The 20,629-nt window shown below is 42.9% G+C and overlaps 1 protein-coding gene across 2 annotated transcripts in view; it reads left to right on the plus strand.

Annotated features, from left to right (window-relative positions):
- Prkn (parkin RBR E3 ubiquitin protein ligase) overlaps positions 1-20,629 on the plus strand; it is a 1,140,372-nt gene that overhangs the window by 704,410 nt on the left and 415,333 nt on the right. For both annotated transcript variants that reach the window (XM_028772728.1, XM_028772727.1), the window contains exon 7: positions 18,637-18,773. In XM_028772728.1, the coding sequence (XP_028628561.1) occupies positions 18,637-18,773 (137 nt within the window). The remainder of the gene's footprint in view (positions 1-18,636; positions 18,774-20,629) is intronic.

The following is a 20,629-nucleotide window of genomic DNA, read 5'->3' on the forward strand; positions in this document are numbered from 1 at the left end:
CTGCTTATATGTTTCTGTAGCCATTTAAATCTCCTGGTTAAAGCTGAGTACACAGGAGACTGAACACATGGATTCAGTGTTATGATCGGCCTACTAGTATCTCTGTCTTTGCAATTTCAGTATCATGCTGTCATTACTATACAGAGCCAATGTTTTCTGTTGTTAGAGGGTCTTTGTAACGTGAATGAGCTGGGTCCCAGAGACTAGCCAGTGTCTGGCTTTGCTGTAGCCTGAGAACACAGTCACAGGAGGCTGATTTCCCAGGCTGCTTTTCTTTGATCTCTTTAATGTGCTAGATACTATTAGGAGCCTGTGGGCAAAGCAAGAACAGAGATTGCAATTATGCTGCAGGCAGCAGACAGATGCTTAAGATTGACATTTGATATCCCTTGATTATTGCAGTCTTACAATAGTCAAGACACAAAATGAACCTAAGTCCCCATGGATGGATGTCTGAAGTGGAGAAAATGTGTTCCCTATACACAACAGGACACTATGAAGGCTTGGAAGCATTGGTCCTGAAATGTATAGAAACACAGGTAACTCTGGAGAGAAAATCCAGGCATAGCAAAGGAAATACTGCAAGGTCTCACTTAAGCACATGGATTCTGTAAAAAGACTTGCTCATCTGGAGAATCAGGGCAAGCAGAGGGTAAGGAAGACATGGGTCAGAGCACATAACATGTGACTTAGACAGGAATGATAAATGCAAGAGCTCTGTCATATAACATGGTGACTATACTTACTAAAAATAGGCCATGCTGGAAGGCTGGTAAGGGAACAGATTTTAAGTCTCATTGCCATAAATGGAGATAAGAACTACAAGAGGTCATGAATATGCTAATTAACTTGATTCAGCAGTTCCACAGTATCTACACATCTCAAAATATCATATTATACATCATAAACAGATACTATTTTTATTTACCGACCTTAAACATAACAAAAGAGAATATGTACAATAAATACTTCTGAAAAGATGAAAATAATAGAAGAAAATCGCTTGGTTCAAGAGTCAGTGTCCCCATGAGACTTTGCCATTAATAAGATAATGACACTGACACGGGAGGAATGAGTCTGTGGACAGATGTTATGCTTTGATCTCAATAGACCTAGAGACAAGGACAAGTTCCTACAACTCAGATAGAGATGCCCCCATCTCATCAAGGCTCTCTTACATGACCCTAGAAGATGAGATAGGGTACAGCAGCCTGCCCCGTGCTGTGAAAAACAAGGAGGAGCTTGTGATGGCAGTGAACAGATTACTAGCATAGTCAAAGCAGGTCACCTCCATTCTCATGCTCCTGACCCTTGCTTGACCTTGCACTGGTCTATTGGGGCAATCCCTTTTCCGTATTCTAAAGTACTTTAAAAACAATGTTGTTTGCATGTTGTTTTTTGAGGTAATTGCCCCCCTTTCCATAGCTACTTGTAGTCATTATGACCGGATATGAGAATAATTATAGGGGTGTTAAGACCCCCCTCTTTCTGGAGCTGGAAAGTTGTTACTCATCTGGAAACAGTTCATCCATAGAACATCCATAAGTCAGGCTGCCAGCATATTGTGGCCCACGATATCCCCGTGGTAACGATCCACACTTACTTCTTGTCCCCAGACTCTTCCTCATAAGCTGTGTGCATCAGGCCACCACCCTGCCGCAGATTGCATTCCCATCTTGGTGGGTATGATGCTCAGTCTTGATCAGCAGCTTGATGCAATTTAGCATCACTATGGAAACAAACCTCTGGGCACGTCTTGATTGGACTAATTGAGGTAGGAAAACACATCCTAAATGTGAAGAGAATCCTAATCCTTCCATGGTGGACGATGGAGGACATCTCCAAAATGGATGAAACGGAAAAGCTAGCTGAGGACCAACATTCATCACTCCCTGCTTCCTGAATATAGATGTATTGTAACTGGCTGTCCCATGTTCCTGCTACCATGCTGCCTCCACCATGAGGAACGTCCCCCTCAAAGGTGATCCAAAATAAACCCTTCCTTGCTTAAGGAGTTTTGTCACAGTGTCACCAAAAGCAGCTCACACAGTGAGTCATATCACCACACTCCAAGTGAAAGCAAGGTCGCACTGTACCACTCACACAGTCCCACAAGAGGGGGTACAAGTGAGAGCAGAGCAGAAGTCTTCCTGTTTGGAGTGTCCTCTTCCAGTCATGCATCCTGGCATGACTTTCTCTTCCTACCCGGCTCCATGCATCTGTCCCTTCATGCCTCTGTGTTTAATGGGTGCTGTCAGAAAGGCTACCAAGCAAATATGTTTAGTGTCTTTGGGAATGGAAGTTATGAGTTAAGGCTTCTGCCAGATTCAATCTTGGTCTGGGCATGATTGGAAATTGTGTGTTGTGGCCATCTGTCTAGAACTGACTGGGTGGAACGCAGAGACTTGCCATGTCTGAGACAGGGTGGCAATCACATTTCATGGAAGAAAAATGGCAGTGAGCAAAACATGGGTGCAGACACCCACAAATTGAACTGTTAGGAGCCTTCACTCTCGTATTTGTACAGTAATGGGTTTTCCGCAAGAATGAGCAGAATTGCCTTATTTTTCCCCCTGCGCTCTCAGTGTGTGCAAGTCTTCGTTTATTTAAATACACGCATATGTCGCGTGTTCTCCACAGCTCCACCCACATTTGCCTTATCCAAACGGAGTCAATTTTTAGATTTTCATCTTCCAAGTTAAAAATCTTACTTTAATTTGGTTTTCTCTTCTTTTGAAATCCACTTGAGATATGATTTTTTGCTACCACTTAATGCATCCCATTCAGTGTACTCTTAACCCCTTGTGTTGAGTTTCAGAGTGGTGGCTCAGGTCACTCAGCATCACCGTGTTTCGAAGTAGACACAATGGTAATGATAGCAACTTTGCTTCTAGGTGCCTCCTCCCTCATAGATCGCCAGAAAGTGTTTACATCAATCAGCTGCCTCACACTTTACCCAGAGTGCTCTGGGGAGCAGAGCCTTAGGCTAGAATGAATAGTGCTGACACTGTTTGGGAGCTGAAAGCCCAGGCCGGCTAGGGTGAAAAATAAAGAGGAATTAAGTGAATGAAATGGATTTTCACAAACATATCACCAGTAGCTGAAGGCACCCATGAAGTGACAGAGATAAATGCCCATTAATTGAACATTCTTTAATTCTAAGAAACATGCTCAGCAAATCCCATTAGAGCATGCATGCCCATGCCCACCAACTCACCGTGCCCTCCTGTGTCATTACAGGGCCTGACCCACCCCTTCTTACCCAGCATCTGAGTCTCTCCCAGTTGACTGCCATCTGTTCATTAGTGTGCCTTTGGACTCCATAGCACCATCTAGTTTCCTAGAAGATAACACACCATGAGTGCAGTTTGTCTGGGAGAAGATAGTTTTTCTTACTCTCTTGTAACCTTCCCACTGAGTAAACACTGCTTGGAAGTGAGTTTAGATGCTCAGTCTCTCCCATTTTCTCTTAAACTTCTGTCAACAAGACCCCAACATGCTCCCTGTATTGGGATGGGAATCAGGGTGGACAGGACGAGTTAGCTACTGTCCCATCAATGTGACAAAGGACCAGGAAGCAACTTACAGAAGCAAGGGTTTCTTTTGGCTCACAACTTGAAGGTAGGGTCCATCACAACAGGGAGGCCAGAGCAGCTCTCTGTGGCTGGGCTGGGGAAGCTGGCCACAGTGTGTTCACAGTCAGGAAATCTCTTACCAGGGACCCCAGGGAAGGAGATGACGGGATCAGCACACAAGGTGTGTCCTCTCTCCTTGATCAATCCTCTCTTCAAACACCCTCACAGGCATGCTCAGGGTGTGTCTTCTGTCAAGTTGACAATTAAGATTAATGGTCGCACTGGTTCCATACCCTCTGAATACTGAGCTTGGGAAACTCTTGGTGCCCAGGCCAAGGAGACACACCACTAAACTGCCCACAGATTAGACCCTGTTAGGAAGGATCCAGGTGAGCAAAGGTGAGTCTGTGCATTCTCAGTTCTCTTCCTGTTCTTTATCTTCATAAGTGATGATGTGGGAATGGAAGGAGCCACTAATGTGATTTCAGATTAATCCTCTTTCGATGCACTGGGGCACATTTCCAAAACAGAACTGATCAGACCTTCTGTCCCAGACTCCTGGACAAACCAAAGCAGAAATTCCAACAAGATAGAGCTATGCTGAGGACGTGGTCTGTGTTCCACGAGTGTGCACTTGTGTGTCCCTGTACTTGCAAGCACGTGTGTGCAAAAACTTAAAGCCTCAAGCCAAGATTATAGGTGTCTGTTTCAGAGAGTGAAGAAATCTAACCTGAGTGCCCTAAGGGTTCCCCTGGGTGCTGGGACTCTAGGTGTGTACCACTATAGGCCACCACACACAGACAGCAGCTACAGTGCACAAAATGCCCATTCCAATGAAGTTTTACTTGCAGAGACAGGGAAGGGTCAGACTCGGCCCCCAACCACATCGTGTTTGATGACTTCTTATCTGGAAGGAACACAGACAAACACAAATCCTCTGAGGCAGTGAGGCGGGAGACACTGGTACACAGTGATTAAAGCACGGAGACCAGGAGGAGCCGTGCAGCCCTCTGTCTGCTTAGTCTGTTACTTCACAGGAACATGCCCTGTCCGTTTCTGTGGAAGACAAGCCTAAAAATTAGATTAAGTACTGGGGTGGAGCCCAGAGTTAGGTGCTTAGCGAATGCAGTGACCCAAGTTGCCTAACAGTGATTCAATATTTTTTTGTGTTAAAAATTATTTAGGCTATTTTTGAGTTTGTGTTTCTTATCCTTGTGTCTTAGTTAGAGTTTCTATTCCTGCCACACCCAAAAAAATCATCAAAAAAAAAAAAAGCAAATGGGGTGGGGGGCAGGGAGAATTCATTTGGCTTCTACTTCCATAGTGCTGTTCATCATTGAAGAAAGTTGGGACAGGAACGCAAACAGGGCAGGAACTGGAGAGACAGAGTCTGATGCAGAGGCCATGGAGGGTTACTGTTTGCTGGCTTGCTTCCCCTGGCTTGCTCAGACTACTTTCTTATAGGAGCCAAGACCGACCACCTGTGTAGGGATAGGACCACCCACAACAGACTAGGTCCTCCCTCAATCAATCACTAATTAAGAAAATGCCTTATAGCAGGATCTTAGAGAAGCATTTTCTCAACTGAGGTTCCTTCCTAGTTTGTGTATCAAGTTAACATAAGACTACCAAGCACCTGCTGGGAGTAGTGTATGTATCCCTTGTAAAGGCCATGACAAGCTGGGATCTTAAATAAGAATTACCTCTTGCGTATAGTGTACACAAAGCATTGGTTCCATAAGCTGCAAGTAAAGTATGTGTTCTCCTGAATAGAAGCCAATGACGTCTTCATATCTATAAGCACTCTGGAGATTGGCATGTCTGTGCCCTTCCTGTCATGGAACACGTGTTGAACATTTTACAGAACAAGGATCTTTCCAGCTTAGCTCTCCTCCCTGGCATTCTTTCTAAAGCACCCCACCTTTAACTGCGCACATATGAACAGACCCCCAAATATCTGAGTGAGTTCACACATGAACCCCTTGGACATGTATTCTCACGCTCTACTGAATTCTATTGGTTTGGGTTGTTAGGGAACTATCTCAGGTTGCTATTTATTGTCTTTCTAACTATAAGGAAGACAAAATAAAAATCGAAAATTGAGATTAGAAAAATAACTTTATAATAATGTTCCACAATTCTTCAGTGATGTTGGCACTTTAATGTTAGCTCTTGGTACCCAGAGATGTTGTTCTATCACCTCTTTTTGAGAGATTTCCATTATAAACCTGGTTTACAGGGTGTACAGTCCTTCAGGGGTTTCCTCTCTTTAGACTACCCTACCTACTGCTGAGGCACTGGTTCTTCCTGCTGCTTTGTTGGAAGGAAGGAAAGAGCCAGCATCCTATTAGAATTTATTCTTTAAAGGGATGAATACAAGAGCAATATGAAATCATTCGCATGGGGTTCTTGTGAGCTGGCAAAAAGAGACGTATCTCTTTAAAGCACTCTGTGTCTGTAATAATTTTTTGTGTTAAAGAGCCCCTAACATCCACAGCCACTGGACTGGTTCTGAGCACATTAATTTTTCCTGTCTTGAGATCTGGGGATACACTAGAACAATTGATTTCTCGGTGGGGTTCTTATCTAAACAAGATCTGTCTTCATATCTTTCTCAGTTTAGCAGAATGCTTTTACAGTAGATCCGTGCATTATCTGCTTCTAGCTGTTCTTCACAGAAGAAAAAACAAAGACAAGTTATGTGCATGAGTTAGTATGTATTATTACAGGCAGCAGCTCCAACAGCTAATCGCTGTACCACATGACAATGGCTCTATGCAAATGGTATGCCCCAGAAATGATTTTATGTTAGATCTAGCTTTTGCATTTTAAAGCTGCATACATTGGCAGCATCCATAGAATATACTCTGAGAGTACAATCGTGGAGAAATTGGGTATCCATAATTATCTCAGTTAGAAAACAGAAAGTTGTGTTAGACTCCTTACCACTGTGGCATAATACCTGAACAAGACAGATTGGGGGAGATGTTTACTTTGGTTTCTGGCTTCTGAGATTCAGTTCATCATATAGAGTAGGTACAGCTCAGTGGAGCATCTCACATCATGGTGGCCACAAATCAAAGAGAACACATGGGCTAGCTGGCTCCTACCTTTTATTCTTTCTGGGGCCCCCCATGTGGGATGGTGGCATCCATACTCCGTGTGGGTCATCCTCCCTTAGTGCTGTCTGTAAAAGCCCTCAAAGACATAGCCCTATTAATGTTCCAGGTGTTCCTCCATTCAGTCAATCCGACAGCCAAGACTGGAAACCTCAGAAAGCATTATGACAGTTTCCTATGAGATATACTTTTTTCTCTCATTCAGAGATAATGGAGTTTTTAGCTTCATCATTACATCCAAGAGTTATCTCATTATGATTTATCTATTAGTCACAATTATTTCAAGTGTCTGAGTGTTTCTATAAAAGACATGGCAAGGAACAATGCTGGGGTGTTGCTAATGAATCATGTTACCATAATGAGTAAATATTTTTTTTTATTTTTTTTTTGAACATGAAATGCTTTTTTTTTTTTATAGCATGTTTTACAAGGGGAGGGGGTAAGAGGGTCCAGGTGGTGGAAAAGTACAAAATCTTCTTGGCCTGTGCCTTGAAACATGTCATGGTCTATATGGTACACTGCCTTGAATTATGATCTACCTGCAGTTCTTCAGAAGATATGGTACACTGCTTGAGTTATGGTCTCCCTGCTATTCTTAAGAAGACATGGTACTCTGCTTTGAGTCTATCTGCAGTTGCTAAGCAGGATCTTGCAGTTGCCAAGCTTCAGAGGACATTGTGCAGGTGGGGAAAGGTAGGGGGTAAGGGTAAGGGCGAGGGTCCTGGCTTCTGGCATCTCCCCCTTCTCTGTTTAGTTAGAGAAGGCATCTTATGTTCAATCCCAACTATGTGAGTTTTGAATTTGGATGTCTAATTATGGGGGGTCTTAGACAAGTTCACAACCCCAAAACACTGATGTGAGACGAGTCACATCGATGGTCGAAGGCTTTAGGCTGTCGACGGTGGGCAACGTCAAGGGACTCTGATGTGGGTGAAAGGAGGGTGAGAGCCCTGTCTTAGGCCATGTAGGCTGCACCCACTCCCAGCACCACGCACTCCTTTTCGGCTGCATTGGGTGGGCCCCTGGGAAGTGGACCTACAATAATCCCGTCATTGGACTAACTCACAGCCATCCTAGTCTCTTGTAAATGTTCAAGTTACCAACCATTTGTCAGTTTGGGGTGTAATATTGTCATAAAGGAAGGCTCCCCAATGTTAGCGGCCATATCAAGGGCGGCCTTGGTTTAGGAAAAAGCCAATTTTTGTTGTGGTGATCAAGAGGCCAAGCTCTCTAGCGAGAGAAATGAGGGCAAAGCCAGGCATACCAGGAACCCTTCTGGAGGGCGTGGAAGTCTAGGGGTCGACCGTAGGGGGAGGCAGGGGAGCTGACAGCTGTGTCAGTCTCCTGTGGAGTCACTTCTGGATCCTCTGCAATTTTCAGCTGATGGTAATGAACTTCAGCTGCCTTCTTGATGGCAGCATCAACCTGGTTCCGTGGACGACAGGTCACGGGCGATGATCTCTGTCTTGCTCAATCTTGATGTCGTGCGCACATCCTCTCAATGAGGGTCCGTCCGGATGGGTCCGTGCCTTGAGCCCCACGTCTGGGTGCCACTTGACCCGACCGGCGGGTCCTGGTTATTCGTGGGGGTGAGGAGGACTGCCACCTGCTATTCTTCAGAAGATATGGTACACTGCTTGAGTTATGGTCTCCCTGCTATTCTTCAGATGATATGGTACACTGCTTTGAGTCTATCTGCAGTTGCCAAGCAGGATCTTGCAGTTGCCCAGCTTCAGGGGACCTTGTGCAGGTGGGAAAAGGTAGGGGGTGAGGGTAAGGGCGAGGCTCCTGGCTTCTGGTCCATCTGGGTTAGAACTTCTAATAGCAGGCATCACGGGTGATTCAATTTTACCTGGGATGCTGCTTGAGTTCAAGCTCCTGGGAGTCCCTGTTTTTCTTGGTTTTCTGCGGTTGGGTACGGAGCTGCTGCCTGCGACCTGCTCTAGGCTCGGTCCCAAACCGGAAGTGTATCATGAGTAAATATTAAACAGAGTTAAGTTACATGCTTTCCAGTTGATCTTATAAAAGAAAAGAACTTTATTTTATTGTTTCTAATATCTGCTGTCATATCGTAACATTTATGTTCTAATGCTTCATGAGCAAATGGATCACGTTTGAGTTCAGACTGTCATATTTAGAAATACATAAGCTATGCTAATATCAGATAAATCTCTTCCAAGATTGAAACCATCTGAGGGAAATTAATAATCCATAATTCCCTCTATGCCCAAAGCTTCATATCGTTATTCGGCAAAGGCTATTTATTGATGGTGATTTAAAATATCATCAGTTCAACCACACTGGAGGCATTATACAAGCCTAAAATACCCATGGGTATGCCTTATGCAAACTATGGAAGTAACATCTTTGCTTGTGTTCCTATGAGTGTGTGTGTGTGTGTGTGTGCACATGCACACTGTCATGTGTGTACAGAAACTCTTGTTTGTATTGATACACATGTATTCATGTGGAGGCCTGAGAACAACATAAACATTCCTCAGATGTCATCAACCTAGGTTATTTGAATCAGGGTCTCTCATTAGCCTAGAACTAGTCAGGTAAACTAGCCCAGGCTGGTTGGCCAATGACAGCCATCGTGTCCCCTATGGAATCTGCCTCTCTTTACCTACCTAGAACTGGGATTGCAAATGAGGTCCACCATGCCCAGCTTTGTTGTTGTTGTTGTTGTTGTTGTTGTTGTTGTTGTTCAGGGGATTGAACTCAGGCTCTCATGCATATAATCACAAGAAAAGCATTTTATGAATGGAGCCACATCTCCAGTCTTTCGGTCTCATCTTTAACTTATAAGGAATTCAGGACCTTGGTGGCATGGAAACAAATAGCGTGATCACCTATTTTACTCTTTGTTAAGCATCCTGGGCTAGTTGCCCCTGGCTGTTTGTCCCAGCACCAGACCAGCCTCCATGGGAGCAATGGAGATCTCTCCTGCCTGTAGTCACAGCAACCGGCACTTGGTGGCTTAAGCATTCCCGGGTGGGGAATCAGGCAAGAGAGTCAGCAGGTAGAGCCATAGTAAAACGCTAAGTTGAGGATGATGGCAATGCCTTTGAGATGTAAGCATTTCAGCAAAGGGAAATTGGCAACAAGGAGAGAGTGGGAGACAGAATATGGGCAAAGCTACTGGGAAAGACTAGGCTTGAGCCAACACTGAAAGTCTTCAAGAAATGAAGACAGGAGAGATCTTACAATGGGGGTAAGAGGTGAAGGGAAAATGCAAATGCAGAGGGGATCAGCCTGAATGGAACCCAGCATGGGTAGATGGAGAAGGAGAGATCTGTTCTACAGGTAGGTCTATTTTATGCAGAGATTAAAAGACAGGGTAGCCTGGGCCTGGATACTCTGTCAGGGGCCAGCCGAGCATCAAAGCTATTGGCAGGCAGTGTGAGAACTGAGCCAAGCTGGTTGGATTTGGGGTCGAGGTGAAGGTTCAGTGTTGGAAGCAGAGGCTGGCTGGGTGCTTATGGGGGCGATGGCCCAGGTGATACAGAGGTTCTAGCTGTTATACTACATTAAGGCTTCATAAGTCCAAACATATCTACTCCAGAGACCATCACTTTCTTGTCCCCTGGCATCTCTCATCAGCTATTTCATAGTTTCTATCTTGTTGGCACTCTCAAATTCATCCAGTAAATATTAGGGGGTGGGGACTATCTGAAATAGAAAAGGTGGCCACTCACTACTTGAGCTTACCCTGTCTCTCTGCATGATCTCACACAGAGCAAGTTGGCACATCAACAGCAGTGTACTTAATTTGATGGTAGAATTTTAAATAAACCCCTGGGTAGCCATGAGAAAATGCCACAGGGTATATAAAAGCAAGCTTCTGCCTGGGAATAAAACTCCACGTTAACAACAGGGGAGTCTGCTGTGTCACAGACAGTGAGGACAGGATCAAACTTTAGAACAAATGCCGAGGCCAGAAATTCTCTTCAACTTAATAATGTTTAGTGCCACAGATGGGAAATAGAATTACAGAACAAAGATTTAAGATGAAAAAGCACTTTCAGGAAGGTGGGGGTCATTCTCTGCCTGGATACAGTGTTTCCCAAAGGCTTGTATGCTGAAGGCTTGGCCTGGAGCCTGGCACTGCTAAGAGACAACAGATGTTAAAAGGCGCAGCTAGTTAGAGGAAGTTAAAAGGTGAGACAGGAAGTTGGGAAATTGAACTGTAACCCTGATGGGGATATTGGGACCTTTCCTTTCCCCCTCTTTCCACTTCCTGATTGCCATGAGACCAGCACGCTTCCTGTGCCACACGTTACTTCAATGGTGCATTGTGTTACCAAAGGCAAAAAAGCAGCACAGCTGTTCAGCCATGGATTAAAGTTCAAAAACTTTGAACCCAAATAAACCTTTCTTCTTTGTAAGTTTATCTCAGGTATTTATTACACTAAGGGGATCAATACAGTGATAGAAATGCCTGACGTCTTCATACCAGCCTTCTGTATACTATTTCACTATCATTCTTTATTTTAAAAGAATGAGAAGAAGGAAGGAAGGAAGGAGGGAGGGAGGGAGGGAGGGAGGGAGGGAGGGAGGGAGGGAGGGAGGGAAGGAAGGAGAAAGTTTGTTCTATGTCTTCTTTATGTGTGGCCCATTTGCACAGAGACATGTCCAGTCCCAGGGCTCCTCCTGTCAATCCCAAAGATAGGCCAGGAATCTCTAAACTCATCATCCCTTTGGCCACACCTGTCACATTATGAGACAACTGCTTATTTGTTATTGGCCCTTTAAGACTACAGTTTGCTGAGGAGACAGGCCATCACTGTTCACTTTTTATGGACCAACAACAGCAATGCTTGGGATATAGTGACTGTTCAGCAGTATTGAATGAATGAATGAATGAATGAATGAATGAATGAATGAATGAATGAATGAATGAATGAATGAAAAATATAGAAACGAGGAGCTTGTGCCCTGGGTTCCTTGTCTGTACCAAAATACTGCAAGTCAGTTCTCTGTGTGTGCACATATGCATGTTCCTCTGTGTGTGTGTGTGTGTGTGCGTGTGTGTGTGTGCCTGTGTTGTGCACATGCATCAAACTGGACTATGTAGGCCAGGTACTTAATAAGACTCTATTTCCAAGCAGACTAATGGGCAAAGGAACTTTCTTTAGGTTTTGTAATTTGGCTGTTGGAAGAAATTTTGAAGGCCATTTAACTGTTGAAGCTTACTTTAATTTCTGAAAGCTGATTCTATCAATTAGTACTTGGATCAGGGGCTCTCCACTGTTGAGGACTGCTCACTTGACTAACTCAAATAATGAACTCCTGTGATACATGTGTGCCTACAGGACAGCGCCAGCTTTTTTGGCACAAGTGGAGATACCTTTGTCAGCAGAGCATTTAAGCAGTTACTAGGTGATTTTGCCTAATCCAGAAAACTTACTAAGCTGCCTTAGACCTCTGATGTCTCCATTGTTTGTTGTTTTATAAGCCAACTCTAACTAATGGAGATTTAAGATGACAGTTAAGAGGATAAATCCCGTTATTTAAGGGCGATGCTTTTCCTCTCCTCTAATTGTTTTTTATCAAATCAAATACTTTACAGAATTCCCAGGAGTTCTTCATGAGCTGAGAATTTGCAGAGAGATGTGAGGATTGCTAACTGGGGCATAACATCTACGTGCCCACTGCCCAAACTAAACATACCATAGAAACAGCACATGCCATTTCAAGGGTCAAGTGCCAGCTAAATGAAAAGATCCTCTCCCACAAGTGAGAAAAGCTTGTCTACTTCCTTGAGGATTTTATACTTGCGTGCTTTTATTTTTTATTCTAATTGACTATGCTTTAAGGTGATTATGTTGTAGATTCCAAACACTACATATGAGCATATATAGTTTTGTATGTAACTGCAGTCTGCGTGGGGCAAATGGAGAGATAGGTAATGTCCCCTGCTCAGTGGTAATGTCACCTGCTCAGTGCTTCTGGATCCTTACTCTCTGCCCTTGATCGCAAAAGCTTCCACTAGTTTGAGCATGAGGTTTCTGATCCTCCATCCAGTACAGCTTACTCTCTTATAACTTCTATACTTTCCTGTAAGACCTATTAAGCATGGCTTCCTCTTCCACTGAGTTTATATTACTTGGATATTTCTGTGTAAAAGAAACACACACACACACACACACACACACACACACCACAGCTTAATGGCTGAAGAACAGAGTGGATCTAGTCTTGTACAATTTCCATGGGTCAGGAATTTAGGAAGACTTGGCCAGATGATCCCATTGCCCTGGGTACCATGTGAAGTTATAATTAAGATGCCATGGCAAGAGTCATCTCTGGGCTGGCCTTAGGTTGGAAGACCTATTTGAGAGATGCTTCATGTGAGTGACACCACAATCATTGTTGGCTGCTGCCAAGAGGCCGTGGTGCTGGTCCCACGAAGTATTCCATCAAGCTACTAGAATATCCCTACCACAAGGAGTGCTTGTCTTCCTCAAAACCTGAAATGGAGGGGCGAGGGCAAACAGCAACCAGCTATATTACTGAGAGCATGGCACCATATGTTCTTTTCTTCATTCTTCTTGTTTTGTGGACAGCAGCCCATTCAGTATGAAGGGGACAGGAGTGAGGGATGGGCCTTGCAAAAGCATCATAAAGACCACTTAGCACAGAGCCTGCTGAGATTTTTCTACAACTCTAACAAGATTTAGAGTGGTCTGCCTATATTAAAATGTTTTTCTCCCTCCCCCAGCCACTCTACAAGACTGGTACATCCTTGAGACTTTACAGTTACAACTTCTTGCTGCATCCCTTCAAGGTCCCAGTTCATTGCCTTTCAACGCACATCATGTTCACTGAGAACCTGGAACCACAGCCTGGGCTTCAACAGGACGAGTGGGGCTCTGGGGCAGGATGGATGAAGAGATGGAAAAGGGATGTGAAAATGACTAAACATGAGAAAGACTGGATTAAACTGGATATATTACTGGATATATACAAAAACATTACTAATGTTTTTGTATATACTAGGGAACAGGATTTCCAAGTGGGCAATACTATGCAACAATAGCCTGCTTTGGCCAACTTGTGGGATGGCTTGCCATAGATTTTGTTTTGCAGAATCTCCTTCAGCTGTGCTGAATAGTGTGTGAGTAAATGGCCTGCACATCCCTCCCTTAGCCAAACAGGGAATCGTCGCTTGCAAATAACTCCTCAGTAATGTCAAATAACGTGTTTGCAATTATTTTTACATAAGATTGAGAACTTTATTTAACCTTTAATTAACTGCTCTGTAACCTGGCTCAGTGGGGTAAAATCATTTCTAGATTGATCAAGTGACATTTGTATATAATTTGATCAAAGGGCACAGAAGAACATCAGGAGGAACAAAAGACCCATGGGAAATAAGTCCCACAGGTCCCACACAAAACTGTTACTGGCATCCGTCTTCTTGTTTCCATTGCTCAGTCCAACTCCTTAGAAATTCGGGTCAGAATTTTGAAAATTACCTCCAAGTAGTCCTTGATGTTTTCACCTTCTCCTTTTCCAAACTTTCCCCAAATTTATACTCATTAAAACATAACTCTCCTCACATGTTCAGAAGCCTTCACCTGTTTGGACTGCCATATCAAAAGACTAGAAACCGTGGAGTTAATGAAAAATAAGCATTTATTTCTTAACGTTCTAGAGGTCCTAGGTCAAGGTCCTAGAAGTCTTGGTGTCTGTGGAGGATGTGCTTACTGGCCCCTAGACAGAAATGAAAGGAATGAGGGACCTCTGAGGTTCCTTTCACAACTGCACTAACCCCATTCATGAGGTCCCTAGGACCTAGCACTTTCTCCAAACCTTGCCTCCTAATGTGGTGCCTTTAGGGACAGTGACTAAGTATATGAAGTTTACAGAGAAACATTCAGAACTCAGGAAAACCTTCAGCGAGGAGCACAGTCAAGAGAACGTGAATCATCTCACACCCTGTACAAAGTCTGCACTGTCTTCCTCCTTCCATCTCTTCTCCTCACCTTATCACCATGACCAAAACAACTTGTAGAAAGGAGACATAAATTGGGATTATGGTTCCAGAGGGTTAGCCTCACAATGGCAGAGCAAAGACAGGATACCAGGAATTGCAAACAGGAAGCAACAAGAGCTCACTCAAAATCCACCCTCAGTAATACACCTACTCCAACAAGGCCACATTGCCCCACTCTCCAAAAGAGTTCTACCAACTGAGAAACAAGCATTCAAACATATGATAATATATGAGCCTATGGGGAGAGGGGAGTGGCACATTCTCATTCAAACCACCACAACTAGGAGTGTCTTAATAAAAATCAGCAATATTACTTCATAGCTTTGTAAAGAAATTCAACTTGCTGATAGTTCTCTGCAAAATGCAATTGCATTTATATAACTTCTATGGGTGGATACATATCTATATTATCTATGTCAATAGATAGATAGATAGATGATAGGTAGGTAAATAGATAGATAGATAGATAGATAGATGATAGGTAGATAGATAGATAGATAGATAGATAGATAGATAGATGGATGATAGATGTGTGTTCAACAGATCCAATTAACTGCCTTTATATGTATGTCATAACATGTGAACTTATGTGTCTCTGTCTTACACCATCTCCATGTCTGTTCATTTATACTAATTGAGTGTGTACAATAGACAATGAAAATTCTGTAATGACTCTTCTACCACCTTGACTTCTTGCAGTTTGGATAGTTGTCCTTTTTGCCAAGAGAACAAATATAAGTGCTTATGCTTTCTCCTCCTGCTGCTAGGCCAGTTCCCCATGCTTACCCTTCACACTCCATGCCTACCTGGTGGCTTTAACTTCAAGAGAGGTAAATGGACTTCATGCCCAGGACAGGCCACATCTGTATTTCTGAGGGTATGGCCCCTTCACTTCTCATTGTCTACCAAGGCATTCTCGCCATTTCTCCCATTTTTATTCATGCAGATGTTGTTCTCTAAAGCTCTGTCTGAAATCTGCAGTTTTTGTAACAGTACAGGCTGTCTAACACTAGCTACTATGATGAGCATCCCCTAAGAGCCCACACCCCAGTGCCTGCACTTGCGGATCCCTGACTGCCTCTGCTCTCTACTTGCCATTTACACTAGAGAGAAGCGCTATGGCACGACATTCACCAGCACCAGAGGGCTGCCCGATGCTAGGAGCCTTCTTCCCAGCCCCATACCTGCCAGGAGCCCCTTCTTGGTAATTAGGATTAACTGCATTGGCAAATTTCCCTTCCACCTCTGTCTTAATTCAAGGAGCATACGTGGCCCCTGTACTCTGTAAAGATTCTTCCTGTGTTCCTAGGAGAACATGCCTCCCTCAGCTTCACCACGCCCTGCTTCCTTCTGTGAGATTACAGTGGCGTAGGGCATTAATGTGTCTTTAACTTTGGATGGATGGTATGTCCTTTCAGGTCCCAACTTTGGGCCTCTAAAACCTTCTATAATGTGCAGCACCCTGATTTTTTATAGAATTTGTCTCACGTAATGGCTTCTTGTATGCTTTCTATCTCTTGTTAATCTGATTTCAATACCATCATGTCGTTAATAAAAAGCAACACATGTTGTGTGGATTGTGTAGATGGCCTATATGCCTGTGAACTACATTGTAATTGAAGGAGAGACAATAAATGTGGTAAATGCATGCTGCCTACCTGACCTGAGCAAACTCTCCCTCAGAAAGAATCAACGTTCATGAGGGCCAGAGAGCCAGTTCAGCAGTTAAGAGCACTTACAGCTCTGTAGAGGACTAAGTTCGGTTCCCAGGATTAAACCATGTATAACACCAATTCTCAGGATCCAATGCCCTCTTCTGACTTTCTCAGGCTTCTTCAGACATGTGGTACACATCCATACATTCAGGCACACACATATACACATAAAGATTTTTTTTAATCTTAGGAAGAACCTATGTGCCGAGACTCTGGGATGGCAGAGCATGGGGGGATTGGTTTGATTTTACCAATTGTTATTTGCTTTCTAGGGTCACCTGTAAGCTCTCCTTTTAGACTTGTTATCTACAGGAAATTTTACACGTTCTAATGGTCTCAACAGTGTTCACTTGTGATAATACTGGGTTGGCAGTCTAAGCGCTGGTCTGCCTTAACATCACCACAATCAGCTGAGAGCATCTTTCTCATTGCTTATCTGTACAGAAGATGGTAAAACACAGCTGCTACATAGATCACACTTAGTGTGTGTCCATGTGTGCGCAATAGGAAAAGTTAGAGATAAGAAAGTGTGCTGTTTTATATTTGTCACAAGGAGAGTCGCTGGAAGGAAAGGGTTGAAAGTTCAGAGCAGTTAACTAAGGATCTAGATGTAGGAATCAAACCCCTCAAGGGAGCTGTGGTGTGCTCAGAAAGGAGGATGTTCATTGTCACACCCAGCTGCGGTCATGGACTCTTTTGTGGTATTAACTCACCAGGAGATGTTTTTCCACTTTCTGTGTTAGGCACTGCTTTGAAATAAGTGAGATAACAGAATTATTTAAACCTCGTAGTTGTTAAGAAATTATCTGCTACAATGCTCATATTTAATCTTGATTTTTCCCCCCAGGGAAAGGGCTTTTTAAAGAAACAGATCTTACAATGGCTAAGACTGGGTATGAACGGACATGGTTGTATTGTGTCTTTGCCTAGGCAATGGGCTTATCTAAATCGACCACAAGGCAATTTCACTATTGAGTTGGGAAGGATCTCAGATTAATATAATCATTTTGTCCCCTTCTTCACATAAGCACATGTGGTTCATTTGCCAGCAAAGTGATGTGACTCTTCACGAGATGTATTTTCTTATAACCCTATTAATTGCTTCTTTATTGCTGTGATACAAAACCGTGACCAAGAACAACATAAGGATAACGGAGTTTATTTGGCTTATGGTTCCACAGGGATAGAGTCCATCAGAACAGGGAAGGCTTGGCGGGGAAGCAGGAGCAGAAAGCTGGCTGATCATATTTTTATCTACATATTAGGAAGAGCAAGATTGAGAACATGAAGTGGGTCATAGCTAAATGTTCTCAAAGATTACCCACAGAGACATATTTCCTCCAGAAAGGTCCTACCTCTTAAAAGTTCAGTAACCTCCCCCAGACAGTACCACCAACTGGGGACCAAGTGTTCAAACACATGAATACATGAGCCTATGGGAGGCACTTCTCATTCTAATCACTACATAAGGCAGTCCAAAACTTTTAGGGTGTGTGTGTGTGTGTGTGTGTGTGTGTGTGTGTGTGTAATATTCTTATAACCACAATTTGAGAAATTGAATGTTTTCATAAAATAATGGCTATAGAGCAGACAAAATTCTTAAAATAGAAAAGAATCTTATTGACTAATCTCTTGCATCTAAATTCTTTTGTTTGTTTGTTTGTTTGTTTGTTTGCTGTGGTAACAGTAATGGCTTTTAGGCATAGTAATGGTCAATATCCTTTTGAATTTGGCAACTTGTTATTTTATGTATTATTACAGTTAAGTTCAAGAAGCAGTGTAATTGGCCTGCTTCTTTGGGAACGACAGAGTAATGTATACACAGTATTCACCGAACAGAGGTCACACCGGATAAGGAGAAACAGTGTGTCCATGCTGTTGTCAGTGTGTAGTCAGTGACTTGTCAGTGAAAGTAGATACTAGGGCTTATCTCCTAGTTATTGTGAGTGAACAATTGGGAATCAGGGCAGACTTCTAGCAAAAGATGATATTTAATTTCATGTTTAAACAACTGACTGATATTGATTTAAAATATAAAGTAGCATAATTAATGTTCTATACAGCTCATGGGGTGCCTCCAATGTTTAAGGTATGGCCTTGGAATGAATGAGTTCAAGGTTGCACAGCTCCAGTATTGGCACAGGGCATGCGCAAAGCAACCTTCACTATTACAGAATTCTGTCCACCATGGAAGTCCCATAGAAGCTTCTTCTTTGTCTATGCAGGAGCCCTGTCCTGGTCTTCCAGTGTAACCACCGTCATGTGATCTGTTTGGACTGCTTCCACTTATACTGTGTCACAAGACTCAATGATCGGCAATTTGTCCATGATGCTCAGCTTGGCTACTCCCTGCCGTGTGTGGGTAAGAAAAGCCTTTTATCCTTTCCTACCTCTTAATATTAATCAATCACAGAAGAGTTGCTGATGCAAAGTGTTTAGCATATGCCTCATCCTGGCTCAGGAGTTGAAAATCTAAATATGGTCATTTCTGATCACCGAAAGACACAAAACTCCTGGGAACTATGTCCCACTAGAATCTGTGTGCCTTGCTTAAAGGCATTGAAAACAAACTTGAATGCTATTCATACAAGGCACAAAGTGTGTTGGTGGATTTGGATGATGAATTCTCGGCTTGCTACTGTGGATACAGAGAAATTTCATCCAGTTGTTCCAGTAGAATGGCCTTTCACCAGTGGATTTGCTGTTGAGTATCTTCTCATGTGTGTCTTGTCTAAACATTCATTACAAAGTCTACTAAGTCCTTTGTTCATTTTTAAACTGGATTATTTGGCATTTTGTTGTCTAACTGAAGGTTTCCTGTGTGGAAGAGATGGTCCAGTGGTAAGGGCGCTGGCTGCCTATGCCTGATAACTTGAATTTATCCCAGAACCTGTCATGGAAGGAAAGAACCTATTTCAAGTTGTCCTCTGACCTGTATTCATTCGGCCATGATACACACACACCTGCAATACGTACACAATACATATATGATACATACACACACACACACACACACACACACACACATATATATGGATATACAAACATGCACAATAATAATTAAGAAGAAGAAATAAATGTTTACCTAGACACTATATTTTATGATCTATTGTTAAAATTCATCCCCTTCCATAGTTTATCTATTTACCAATAATTTTGACAAAGTCCAATTTATTGACACCTTTGTTATTTTTGTGTCAAATGCTACTCATTGCCATATCTAAGGTAATGTTCATTTTTTTTTCTATGATTTTCTTGGATCATTGACCTTTTTTATTAACTCACTGATGGATTTTGAGTTATTTTTGTGTATTTAGCATGGTTGGTATCCCTGGATCTCCACACATATATTTTAATGACGATAATGAGAATGGATGTTCCCTAATGACTGGAATATTGTAACTAGACACTTGTGACATTCTGTAGACACTCCAGGAGGCTTGACTCTGTGGTCATTTCTCTCTTTGGCTTTAGTCAGAATCATAGCAAACATGTGTATGCCTCTAAATGACACAGATCCAAACACAAGAGGCTAACTACAGTGCTGAGTCTATAAGTCACCCTGTTTACTCAATGTCTTTTATCTGCCCATGATGAAATGATGTTTTATCATAGTTTACGCCTATGTACATCAATACCTGGATGAAAACTCACTGAAACATGTCATGTTTTCATATTTTTAACAAATCATCAAACCCCAAGAATCACTTGGGGATTTCCAGTTTCATATACTTGGGGATGGGGCAAGCAGTGCACATGTGGAAGTCAGAGGACAGTTTGAGGGTGTGGTTTCTCTCCCTCCACCATGTGGGTTGCAGGAATTTCAAGTGCCTTTACCTACTGAGTTATCTCACTGATCCCAGTATCATTACTGAAATAATTTCATATTGGTAAATCATTTTCCTCACTAAATCACAGTCTGTGGAAATGGTTCTAAGTACCTGTTTTAAGACTTTTTCCCATAACTCGAGATATATTTAGAGTTTGTTTTTTGCATGTTTCTTAAATGCCGGCGTTTAATTTTGGAAAAGTGTGGACATACAAAAGTAAAGAACAAAATTAGCATGCGACCCCGTGGACCTTCTACTCATGTGCTACAACAGGTGCTGTGTGCTTCTTAGGATTCTTGCACAGTGACTGGAACCATGTTTCTTTGGCAGCTCTGCTTCCCACATGTGAGAACTGTGTTTGGGGGTCAGAGTCTGAGCACTTTCCTGG

Source organism: Grammomys surdaster, unplaced genomic scaffold, assembly GCF_004785775.1.
Source record: "Grammomys surdaster isolate TR1022 unplaced genomic scaffold, NIH_TR_1.0 218, whole genome shotgun sequence".
Classification (NCBI taxonomy): domain Eukaryota; kingdom Metazoa; phylum Chordata; class Mammalia; order Rodentia; family Muridae; genus Grammomys; species Grammomys surdaster.